Here is a 13,027-nt window from a genome sequence, read left to right as displayed (position 1 = left end):
CTCTGCAGAATCTCCGTATGGAAATCCGATTTGAAATTGAGTTCTGTGAGGAGGCCCACTGCCTGCGAGGGGGCACGCCCTGGACTGGCTTCTGCAGGGTCCTCAGCCGGAAGTACTGGCTCCTCCCCTGCAGAGCCAGCAGAAATTCTGCGGCCAAGGCTTCCCTCTGGAGCAGACTCATCCGCCTGTGTCTCTGTTGGAAAAATGAGAAAAGAGTCACATTAGAATCTACATATTGGCACAATAGCATTTCAGAGTTGGTGACATCACAATACTTACCTGGGCCAACATGAGGAGCCGCAAAGTCTGGCCTGTCCGTATCCATGTTGGACACGCCAAACACCTCCACAGGCTGCACACACCCCTGTGCCAGCTCTTCTAAATCCGTCAACTCCAATGACACAGGGGTGGGACCCCCACCTGTCCCCCTTGCATGCCTAGCCCTGTCCGCGAGTTTTTGCTTTAGGCGATATTTGAAGTCGCCCCATCTGTGGGGAAAAATGGAAGCCATTATCCTTTGGATAAAATGGGTTTTTTTTTTAGGGGGGGCAAGGGTTTACTTACCGCCGTTTGACATCCCGGGCTAGACGGACATAATCACCCACTCTATTGACAGCAACGGCTACCTCTTCCCACATTCTCCACTTCTGGCTTAGACTCGTATTCCTGTCTGCCTGTGGCAGGATGTCCACACACTTCTGGATCAAAACCTCCATCTCCTTTCTTGTGAAATGTGGCTGCCTTTTTTTTTTGCCCGCTTTGGCCGGAATACTGGGCCCAGCAGCCTCTTCCATGTCATCCTCCTCACCTATTTGTGTAAATTTACAGAATTCACAAAATCACAACTTGCCTAATCTTATGTTTCAAATTAATCGTTGATAGAAAATGCATGAAAGACTTACCGCCTGACTCTTGTGCATTTTTTCCCTGGTCTGTCGCCATGTCTGAGGTCCAAACAAGAAATACACCAGAATTTGAATGTGTTTTCGTGACGTATTTATACATGCGTCCTTATTTTGCGGCCGCATCATTGATTGTGCGGCCCTATGATCCCTCCTTAATTTGTGCGGGAAACGAAACACTATTTATGGCTTGGTGTGTCTCAAGTCGAGGTGGCGTTTTTGGATTGTTGGAGGTTATCTTGGCTGGAGTTTATTGATTGCGTAGAAAGGAGTTGGAGGTTGGAGATTCGTTTGTTGGTTAGATTTGCGTTTTTTTTTTCCGTTATCTTTGTTGGTTTATATTTTTGGGACCTCGTTTCTTGATTTGGTAAGTTTTGTGAAGTCTAACTTTTGTTCAATTGTTGTTTCATTGTGCTTCGTATATTTTGTAATTTTTGGATCCCTAATTTCTTCTATTTTAGATTTTGTTTATTTTCGACCCCAAAGACCTTTTGATTTTGCATCTTATATATTTGCTCTTGGTAAGTCCATTTTTTATCTTGTATTAGCGAACTAATTAGCGCATTTTTAGTAGTTACTCTTGTGACTTGTATTAGCGAACTAATTAGCGCATTTTTAGTAGTTACTCTTGTGACTTGTATTAGCGAACTAATTAGCGCATTTTTAGTAGTTACTCTTGTGACTTGTATTAGCGAACTAATTAGCGCATTTTTAGTAGTTACTCTTGTGACTTGTATTAGCGAACTAATTAGCGCATTTTTAGTAGTTACTCTTGTGACTTGTATTAGCGAACTAATTAGCGCATTTTTAGTAGTTACTCTTGTGACTTGTATTAGCGAACTAATTAGCGCATTTTAAACAGCTTAATAATCATTCTAACTTTTTGGTGGTTTATCTTTCGCTTTTTGAGCCAACATTTCGACCCGTTTTGATGTACTGTGTTAAATGTCGCTTTGCGGTTTTGCTAAATGGGTGTTTGGCATATTTTAACTTTGGTCTAGCACAAAATGTATAAACAAAAATGCACAGAGTGAAATGTGTCAAGTAATTTTGGTGTTTATTTTCAGTTTGGACGTATCATGACAATACCCCGGCATGTAAGCAGCAATGGATGGTATCATCAAGCTAAGTTGTTTTAATATAGTTTTGGGGTGGGTCAAAAGCCTTACTTTGAAATCTTTGAATTTCAGGTTGATCTGGGGCGGATTGTTCTGGCCATGCTCCCGGAAGCCGACCAACCTCAATCTCATCCCAGGCGTAGGCATCGTTGGCATGCAAGGCCCCAGATATTTCGAACACGTGTCACCCTTTTTGGAATGCCCGATGATGAGGTTTTAAGACGCTACCGTCTACCTCCCAAAATCATCATAGACACTCTCTCATTAATAGAAAGTGATCTTGAGCGGCAAATTGACAGTCCAACAGCAATACCACCACTGACGCAATTTATGGCGGTGTTACATTTCTGTGCCTCAGGATCGTTTCAAACAACGGTGGGAATAGTGGCGGGCATCTCCCAATCCTCCTTTTCCCGGATCCTGAGGGCAGTGATGGAGGCACTTTTCAAGCACCTCCATCATTTTATTCAAATGCCTTTGGATATGGGTGCCCTTAGTGTGGCCAAGGCCAATTTTTACCAAATAGCTGGCTTCCCACACATCATAGGGGTTGTGGATGGTACTCACATACCACTTCAGCCTCCAGCACGGCTGGAGGCAATATTTAGAAACAGGAAACACTATCACTCCCTGAATGTAATGGTGGTATGTGATGCCTCCCTCCAGATCCTGTCCCTGAATGCTAAATTACCAGGAAGTGCACATGACTCCTTCGTCATCCGGCAATCAGGGATATGGCAGAAATTAACCAACCTACAAGCTGGTGATGCGTGGCTTCTGGGTAAGTGTAGACCTTTAGTACATAACAATGTTAAGCTTGATACACAGTGTTCCTGATGTTGTCTCTTATTTTTCACAGGAGACAGTGGATACCCTTGCATGTCCTGGCTGCTCACTCCTTATTTGGCTCCCACACCAGGCCTACAAAGTGAGTATAATTCCGCACTTACAGCCACCAGGCAAGTGGTGGAGCGCTGTATCGGCCTTTTAAAAGGCCGATTCAGATGCCTCCACCGCTCTGGTGGCGAGCTCATGTATTTGCCGGATATGGTGTCGAAAATTGTGGTCCTGTGTGGGATATTTCACAACATCGCCATAAGGAGTGGTGTCCCAATGCAGCCAGAGGATGCCTTACCTGAGGATGGCCCCCCCGAGGTTGGTCGGAGGTCAGTATGTGGGGGGGCCATACGCGATGATGTGGTGGCCAGATTTTTTAGGTAAGTTTGACCCAAACTACAGTGTTTATACCTAATGTGTTTGTGTTTGTTTGCGAAAATCTAATTTATTTATTTTTTTTTTCACCATCTTCTGTTTGTTCACATAATCTTTGCCACTCCAACGCTCACTACTTCCTGCTACCCTTACCAAACCTGGATCTGGTGATTTTGGGCATATATTCTGGAACCCATATCGCAACGCCATGTTTGTGGATCATGTTGGCATGGTCCTTCGTCAACCAGTTCTTGATTGTTTTTTTTATTTAAATATTTTATTTGTATGTGTTGTATTTGAGATTATCACTGTTTTTTTTTTTGGGACTGACCACTTTGATTTCTCATTTATGTTGTGAATAAATGTTTGGAGAGTGAAATGGTCTTCCTTTTTTTGGACGTTAACAGCAAGTGTAACCAGGTTAACACACCTTACATTTGACTAAGGGGTAATCCAGTACTGATACCAGTTGATGTAAACTGAAATATGTTTTCAGGTTCCCAACCCACACCAAAAGGAAGCCTGTCCAAACCTTTGGATTTTGAAGATTGGCCTAAGCAGCTTGCACACCAACTAGGAACCTGTAAAATGTCGAAATATCTAATTGACACTACACCCAAAAAGGGAAATGACATTGTTACTGTTATGTGTTTCTTGTGGCTGTTTAACATACAAATACAAAACACAATCTAACTTTTAAAAAAGGGAAATCCTTGCAGGAACAGTCTACTTATGTCAGGGAAAACTATTTTTGTTTTGGAAAAAAAGAATGAGCCAGAACGTATATTAGAACTAAAAAATTTATTTAGAAAACGAAAATAAACAAAAAAAACTACTGGCGAAGGATGCCAGACAGCCGGTCAAGGCCCACAAGAATGCCAATGACATGTTGGCGCATCTGGCCAACACAATCGTCCACCTCTTGTCGACGCCTCTGTTCCTCTGTGGGTGAGAAAAGTGTGTGGATTAATAAAACAATAGGGAATCCACATTAAAAAAACAAAAACACAACGAAATCACTCCTAAACCGAAAAAAAACAAAACAAAACAAAAAGGGGGTGCTGCCAAAAATACAAGGCCTATGTACAAATTCCCACAGGTGTGATATGTGTATGTTGAAATCAGCAGGAAGAGGTAAAGGCAAACTGCTAAATCACCAAAAGTAAACCAAACAAGCACGAATAAAGGCACGACACATGATTACATACAAACAGTTTGTGGTTAAAAAAAATGTGAAAGAAAAACATACCGGGAGCCAAAACGGGAGCTCCGGAAGTCCCTCCATGTTCCTCCTCGGAGGAGCCTTCATTCCCCAAAGAACGGGGAGGGGTAATGGCGGACTCCGGGGAGGGGGTAATTGGAAGAGGGGTGGGTGGAGGAGAGGGGGAAGTGGGACGGAGGGGAAGGAGGCCCGACAGTTCCGGGAGAGGGTCTTGGAAGGCTGGGGAGGAGTGGGGTATAGGGGAAATATTTGGGGTGGAGTGTTGGCTGGGGGTTGGGGATAGTGGCCGGGAACGCCGTCTGGCCGGACGGTGACGGCGTAGTCTTGGCTGTCCTCCTAAAATATGTCAAACAAATTGAGGTTAGTTTCTGGGCAAATCCGGGGCCCACATAAAAAAAAAAAACCACCAACAAAAAACATGCAAATAGGAGTAGAATGAAAAAAACAGAAATAGAGGGAAAACAAGCACACGCTGATATGAGGACAAATAATAAATAGGACAGACAGGAAAACATGCACACGCAGATATGAGGACAAATAATAAATAGGACAGACAGGAAAACATGCACACGCAGATATGAGGACAAATAATAAATAGGACAGACAGGAAAACATGCACACGCAGATATGAGGACAAATAATAAATAGGACAGACAGGAAAACATGCACATGCAGTTTGCCCCACAAACACAAACATGAAAACCACAATACATAACACTTACTTTCCAGGATCTGCATGCGAAAGCATGCCAGCAAGCGGGGCGTTCGCCGTTGCAGGTCTGACCACCTGCGCTCCAGCTGCCCGATGTTGCGGCGTGAACCCAAGGACCGCAGGCGGGACCGTGCCTCCGCATACGCGGAGCGCTTCTGCCGGTTGGTGATGGGTGGAGGCTGGCTGGTGATACGGCGATCCATCACCTCAATAAGCACCAGCAGCTCGCGCCTGGTGAATGCGGAGGCTCTCATGATGGCAATGGAGTTTTTCATACAAAACATTTTTGATAAAGTGTGCAAAAAATTTCTGATTGGCTAATGTATTTTGGAAATTAACAGGAGCAATTTTATTGGTTAGTGTATGAGTCATGTGTTCAACAGGGCAAGAAATCTCTGGAGAGTTATGATAGGCTTTATGCAGTGACATGCGTAAGCAAATTTAAATAAAGAAATGAACCCCGGAAAATATGCGGGGATCCACACCAATAGAACAATTGTTTAATTGTGGTTCACATGTTTTTTGAACAATAAAAGCGAATGTTCCATCCGTACGTATTCTGCGGGTAAACACAAACACGGACAAGAGTAAAGTTTCTTGCATTGTGTTGAAAAAAAACAAACAATTAAGCTAATTGATACATTGATTGGCATGATACGATTGAGGGAGGTAGGCAGAATAAAGGAGCAGGTAATCGACATCTGACAAGGCCACTTCCGGTTTCACTTGTGCGTGCGTTCCCTTCAAGCCATTTCGGGGATGTACGCTCGCTATTTCGCACGCTCGTTAGTTAGAGGAGGGGTCGCCTGAGTTTAGGGAGGAATTTTAGATGCGAACGAAAATACGAGCGAGCCATTGAATTGAAATAATTTTGTACGTACGCCTAACGTACGTGCGCCCGCTTGCGAGTGGGTCTGAATGAGGGCCTATATTTACCATCTCTCATTAGTTCTCATTTAACTGTATGCAACAAAATTATATTAAACCATCTAAATTCCAACTCTCTCCTGGTCCTGGTGTCTCTGTACCACAACCCAGCTCGGGTCCACCCCTTCCAATACCTCGAGCCCTGACATATATATATATATATATATATATATATATCCTTACGATAGTGTATCTAACACTGAAACGTTGACGACTGATATCTGTGTCTATGCCTGTTTATTGCGCCGAGTGCCGCACCTGACTCCTACTTATGCTGCTTCTTGCTGTGAGGGCACCGGCCAGGGCTGTTTTATTACTTGGAGCGCCGGACATATATATATATAATGGGGCGGCATATTGAGACTAATAAAACCAGGATGATTGGATACAGTAGATCACATGACTGTCCATTGTTTCTCAATGACCGCATTCCTTAGACTTGGTCTACTTCCAGCTGTAATCTGAGCCTCATCACAAAGCTACAGCTGTATCACTCCACAAGTGTAAACAATAATATTCTCAGAGACACACTGCTCACAGAAAAACAGCACATCACTGCCTCACAGACAAACACATTGCTGACAGAACAATATCAAAGAAATGTCCAAATTACTTCATGACTAAATGGACTTAATAATTAGTCCTCACCAAAGAACTTGAGCAGGACTTACCTGAGCAGTCACTAACCCCATACTTGCCCATGAGAGGAGACACAGCTGGCCACTTCAGAGAGCGTGGCCGGGCTCCTATGTCATACGGCCTCATCTCTATCATGGCAAACTGCAGAGAATCATGGGACCACAAAGAGGGGGTGGGGCTAATTTATGTGGTATTGCATCATTTAGCCCCGCCCCCTCCATATGGCGCCAAGATTCACGGCAATTATCTTCCCATCCTGAGTGGGATGTGGAAGATTGTGCCACTCTCCAGGGGTGCGGGGAGCTATCCAAACATTCGGGAGCCTCTCGCAAATTATGGGAGAGTAGGGAAGTATGCTTGACCCTGAAGTCGCATTAAGCACTTCCTGTCAGTACAATTCACTGCACAACATACGTTTTCATTTCAAAATGGGCTACAGTGACAGTAGTCATTACTGTTCAACTGTTTAATTCACTGCACTGTCATCCAGTTAAATGTTTATTCATTAACAATAATTCAAATTAAACAGCCTATTCTGAACTATTTTCTCCTCCTATTCTGTATCTGTGTCACCATACATCACTACCAACATAGAACTATTTTGTCACAACAGGGACCATTTCCTAAGGTAGAATATACCACTCTTGTGCGTGCAGCCTCGTGTGTTGCCGCGCACACCAAGGCGTGCGTATATCAGAGCGCGGTCGCACACCCAAAGGATATATATCTATTATCTATATAACAATTTTGCGGTATCCGACTGTTTAGTTCTTGGGTTGTTTGAGGATTTGTTTAGTTATTGATAAAATTACTATTGTGTTTTAGAGAGGCTTGGCAATCAGGGGCTTTATAGGTTCATTTGTCTTTAAAAGATTCAGGCCCGTATTCAATTAGAAGCAAAAAGCCGAGATCCACGAAAAAATATTGCCGATTGCAGATTTTCACCTGTCCGAAATGTAGCACCGAATTCAATTCCATCCGCTTTTCGCATACGCGGAAACGCAATGCAATGTAATAGGTGAAAAAAGATTTGGCTCTGAATAGGTGGAGAAAAGAAAAGCACCATTTTTGTTTGGGGGTGCAAAGGTGGGGAAACCACTCAGAACCCTCGGGATAGCCCCACAATGGACAACTGTGTCAAAAAAATCCTAAAAAAAACTTAAGAACATCCCAAAAAAGTACTTTAAATTTGGGGGTGAAAAAGTGCAAAGTGGAGGGACAAGTTCGCAAACTAGCAAAATAAGGTTCTGGGGTGCACTAAGAAGGGGTTAAGTAGTTTGGAAACATGCTAGCACCCATTTTCAGGTACCCCTAATGTGACAGGACTACTTATATTCACCAATAAATACTGCTTTACGCTATTGTTCACCACTTGTGCAAGACACTAATTAGTGGCAATTATGCGAACTTAAGTACCACAAACAGTTTTAGTACGGTTAATCCGGCACTACTACATTGATCCCCCAATGTTTTTGCATCTTTTGGGGGGATTCAGGCTGATTTCTCCGAGTCTGACACCACTATCCGCCTGTTCTGGCTTCGCATGTCTCCGTTTTTGCGTATTTTGGAATTGAATACGGTGAATAGCGGGGGTGCGCAAAATAAGTTTCCACGGCTAAAATACGCGATGTAGGCGAAAAGTTCAGCAGGCGAAACTTTATCACGGGTGCAAAACTAATTGAATACAGCCCTTGGTGATGGGGAGATTTAGGCCCTGATTCAGAGCAGAACGCTCTGAGCAGAACGCTCGCTCTGAATCAGGGCCGTCCTATTTAAATGTGGAGCGGCCTTAAGGACGCTCGCATAGCTGTGGGTTACCACCCACAGCTTATGTGAGTGTTCATGATGATGGTCGCGATGGTCAAGACCATCGCGACCATCGGGCTTGCGACGAGACCCTTGCGGTAGGGTCTCGCTGCTGCAAGCCCAGGAGTGACTTTGGCTCTATCAGAGCCAAAGTCACTCCCACTGACATCATTACTGATGTCAGTGGGGCTGGACTCAGACGGTAGGCGTTCCCATGGGAACGCTTCCGTCTGGCCACCATGCCCCCGGCACGCCCACCAAAGGGGGCGTGCTGTCAGTCACCATCGACAGCACGCCCCCTTTGGTGCGAGACCCCGAGCGACGTATTTCTCGTAGCTCGCCGGGTCTCGTGCATGCGCACGACGGAGCTCCCTCCGTCGTGCGCATGCGCATTCTCACAACATCGACCCGCTTGCGAGCGAACTTTGCTTGCGAGCAGGTCTGAATCACCCCCTTAGCTACAAAACCTCATTCACTTCCCCCCAACCTAACCATATAACAACAGTTGTTTAAATAAATATTTCTGCAAATCAGTTTTCAGTAGAATACCCCATAATACACTTACATTGTATTCTTGTCACATTTGTTTCCTCTTTCCTGTGGAAGAAGTGAAAGTTCTTTTGTATTTAGAGGTCCAGAAAAAGACAAACACCATGGTCTATGTGATACACAGATGCAAAAATATTTATATTATAAGAAAATTACACTGCACAACAATGAAAATGTTTCCGATGTGAAAATAATTACTTCTAATTGATGTCAGCATGCAAAGAATGAATATGACATTTAAAACTCTCAGTTAGCTCTGAGTTCCAAGATATAGCCCATTTATGAGGATGTAGGGGTATTCCTAGTGACGTGGGCAGAATGGAGAGAGTCTTACCAGCAATCTGTGTTCCACGCAGAGGGGGCGGGGCCTAATGACCAAATTAAATGAATCAGTTATTTGTCCCTCCCCTATTCAAATATATGCGATTCACGGGATTACCCACACAATATAACTGTGGTGCACTGAGTGACAAGCATAGTGAGCGATTCCACCAAGACATTTCAGCAATGGAACAAAGATATCAGGGTAGGTGATCACTACTGATGGACAGTGACAAGAGTTGCCCCAGAAGAGGAGTACAAGCAACAAGCAAAGAGAAAGCACCCCCATGTATAGGCCACTATATTACATAGTACTTTCCTATGCTGTATGTTTGTTTCGTATGCTGTATGTGTGTTTCCTATGCTGTATGTTTGTTTCGTATGCTGTATGTGTGTTTCCTATGCTGTATGTTTGTTTCGTATGCAGTATGTTTGTTTCGTATACTGATTGTTTGTTTCCTATGCTGTATGTTTGTTTCCTATGCTGTATGTGTGTTTCCTATGCTGTATGTTTGTTTCGTATGCTGTATGTTTGTTTCGTATGCTGTATGTTTGTTTCGTATGCTGTATGTTTGTTTCGTTTTGTGTTCTTATTTGTGAGTGATTGAATTAAAACAACTGTTATTTATTTTCAATCAAGAAAATATCAGATTATTTTAAAATAGCTTTTCACTATGACTATGTTACTAATGTACATACAGTATAGTGCAAGTAGTGTAGTTCAAAAAATAGAGCTAGTAAAAACATTCTGAAATCATTTTAGTTTTTCTTGACCTCACATTAATAATGTATGACTAATTTTAGAAAGGAAACAAATGAAAAGTAATTATTTGTTGTACAGTGTAATCACTGCTGCTGTTCCGACTGAATATCATGAGAGGCTCCTTAAGCACGGGCTGCTTTTCTTACAGTATATTTATATTATGTTCAGCTATCCTTACTATTTCATTTAAAACAAAAGTCTGAGGATACATACTGCATATGCCATAATAATAAAAAAATTCAAAAATGACATAGCTCATTAAAATTGATTTTTTATGCTTTTAGCTCATGCTGGGTTAAATAAAATTGTGTCCCATCATGAATCTGCTACTTGGTGACATCCATTGTCCTCTTTGCCCCCAGGAGCTGCTCTGAAATGTGAAGTGTGTGTCGCAATAAATGCAAACAGCTGTTCCGGGTACTATGAGAGCTGCCAGTCCCCAGAGAGCCGCTGTATGGTGACCCTCACCGAGACATCTCTAGGCGATGAGAAAGGTAATCGGTTATTTGGTTCTATTGGAAAGCTACACGCTGTAATATGGTTTATAGTGTAGACTATGTAAGATTCCCCCAAATTGTGCTTACAGCCTAAACAGGAGCCTGAATGCATTACAGTAACCTGAGCCTGGAGACTGAATGGCCACACAAGGCAACAAAGCACATTTCCATGGTACATAATGCAATTTGTAGCCACAGACATCTTCACAAATTGATAATGCTTTGGTATTTTCCCAGTAAAGTTTGCCATTTGGTTTCACATCTGGAAACCATAAGTTCTACATATTTTAGGTAATAGAACCATTTACTCTTACACTCCCGGGGTGGGATGCATTGCATTCGGGTTGCGCTGTATCCCGCCACTCTCCGCATGCATGCCGCCTTTAATTACACTGGTATACATGACGCCGTTAATTACACTGGTATACATGCACTCTCGGTAAGAGCTGTTCTCTGCGAGTAAGGGACTTCCAGATCTATGTGACCCAGAGATCCCTTTGGTCCACAGCATCAAAGCCCCGGAATATATTGCATTCCGGGGCTTGACGCGTATGAGCGATGTGGTCAGACCCCCAAAAATGGCGTTTTGGTGGGTTGACTGCATTTCTTGCTTTGCTATGTGGCCACCGTCCGTTTCAACTGAAAGTTTTCAGAGTTTGCTGCAGGAGCTAACCCTATCTTTAGATGGTGTTAGCCTACTGAGCCCTTCCCCTTCCTATTGGAAGGCGACTAAGGTTGTACATACAAATCCATGTGGATCCCTTCACCTCCTCTGGTCATTGCTGTGTGCATGGGTGACGTTCATGTATGCGCAATAACACTGCAAAGTGCTGTAAACTTTCCCCATTACTAGATAGCGGCGAAAGTAACAGTGGTAAGGCTCACGGAACAGCTGCTTTTTATCCCATACTGAAATTGCTTCGGTGCACTAGTGTCTGACAACGCAACTTGTGGTGAGCTGGATACACCATTTATGTGGAGCTACAGTGTGTTATTAATGAGAAGGCCTCTTAGACAGAGATGTATCAAACTTTTGATCGAGATAAAATGGAGTCGTTTCCCAAAGCAACCAATCAGCGGCGTCATGAGGGGGATGTAGGGGGGCAGGTGCGTATCTACCCATTGGCCAGGATGGCACTCGCCAGGGGCGCCGACCAATGGGGGGGCGCCGCCCGGCAGTGCCATCAGTAGCCAAAGGGTGGACAATTCCCCTGGGCCCCACAAGTGTAGGGCAGACCGCAGTGAGAGCGGTCTACCCTACACAGTTTACAAACAGACAGCCACCAGCGGCGGCTGTGTGTTTGTAATAGCAGCCAGCTAATGAGAGTCTGCCTGACTCTCATTAGCTGCTGCGTCGTCCACGGAGGGAGCCGGCTGGAGCTCACTCATTAGCTCCGTGTTCCGGCTCCCCCAGCAGCATGTGATGGGAGAGACGTCATATGTCATGACGTCACTCCCATGCAGGAGAAGAAAGGGCCGGGACTCGGACAGCGGCGGTCGCGTCAGGAGCAGGGACCAGGTAAGTTTAATTTTTCTTTGTTCTTTGTGTGTGTGTGTGTGTAAGCCTAGCATGGGGGGGGGCACTGAAATAGGGGGATATCCGCTACTGGGGGCACTTTATGGGGGGGTGCCCACTACTGTATTGGGGTGGCCACTACTGGGGGCAATTTATGGGGGTCACCACTACTGGGAGCACTGTATATGGATGGCCACTACTGGGGGCAATTTATTGGGGTGGCCACTACTGGGGGCACTGTATAGGGGGGTCTACAACTGGGGGCACTGTATAGGGGGGGCTACTACTGGGGGCAATGTATAGGGGGGACTACTACTGGGGGCACTGTATAGGTGGGACTACTACTGGGTACTATTACTGGGGGCACTGTATAGGGGATACTACTACTGGGTACTATTACTGGGGTACTGTATAGGGGGAGTATTACTGGGGGCACTGTATAGGGGGGACTACTGCTGGGTACTATTACTGGGGGCACTGTATGGGGAGGAGTATTACTGGGGGCACTGTATAGGGGGGACTACTACTGGGTACTATTACTGGGGGCACTGTATAGGGGGGACTACTACTGGGTACTATTACTGGGGGCACTGTATAAGGAGGAGTATTACTGGCGGCACTGTATAGGGGGGACTACTACTGGGTACTATTACTTTGGGCACTGTATAGGGGGGACTACTACTGGGTACTATTCCTTGGGGCACTGTATAGGGGGGACTACTACTGGGGGCACTGTATAGGGGGGACTACTACTGGGTACTATTACTGGGGGCACTGTATAGGGAGGACTATTACTGGGGGCACTGAATAGGGGGGACTACTACTGGGTACTATTATGGGGGG

At 44.6% G+C, this 13,027-nt stretch overlaps 1 protein-coding gene across 2 annotated transcripts in view; it reads left to right on the top strand.

Annotated features, from left to right (window-relative positions):
• The window catches only part of LOC148509094 (phospholipase A2 inhibitor and Ly6/PLAUR domain-containing protein-like), a 198,357-nt gene that overhangs the window by 31,461 nt on the left and 153,869 nt on the right, over positions 1-13,027 (top strand). For both annotated transcript variants that reach the window (XM_088443673.1, XM_088443672.1), the window contains exon 2: positions 10,534-10,665. In XM_088443673.1, the coding sequence (XP_088299799.1) occupies positions 10,534-10,665 (132 nt within the window). The remainder of the gene's footprint in view (positions 1-10,533; positions 10,666-13,027) is intronic.

The sequence above is a fragment of the Taudactylus pleione genome, unplaced genomic scaffold, assembly GCF_031769625.1.
Source record: "Taudactylus pleione unplaced genomic scaffold, aTauple2 ptg000332l, whole genome shotgun sequence".
NCBI lineage: Eukaryota > Metazoa > Chordata > Amphibia > Anura > Myobatrachidae > Taudactylus > Taudactylus pleione.
The sequence above is the reverse complement of the archived record's forward strand: the minus strand, read 5'-3'. Positions and strand labels throughout refer to the sequence as shown.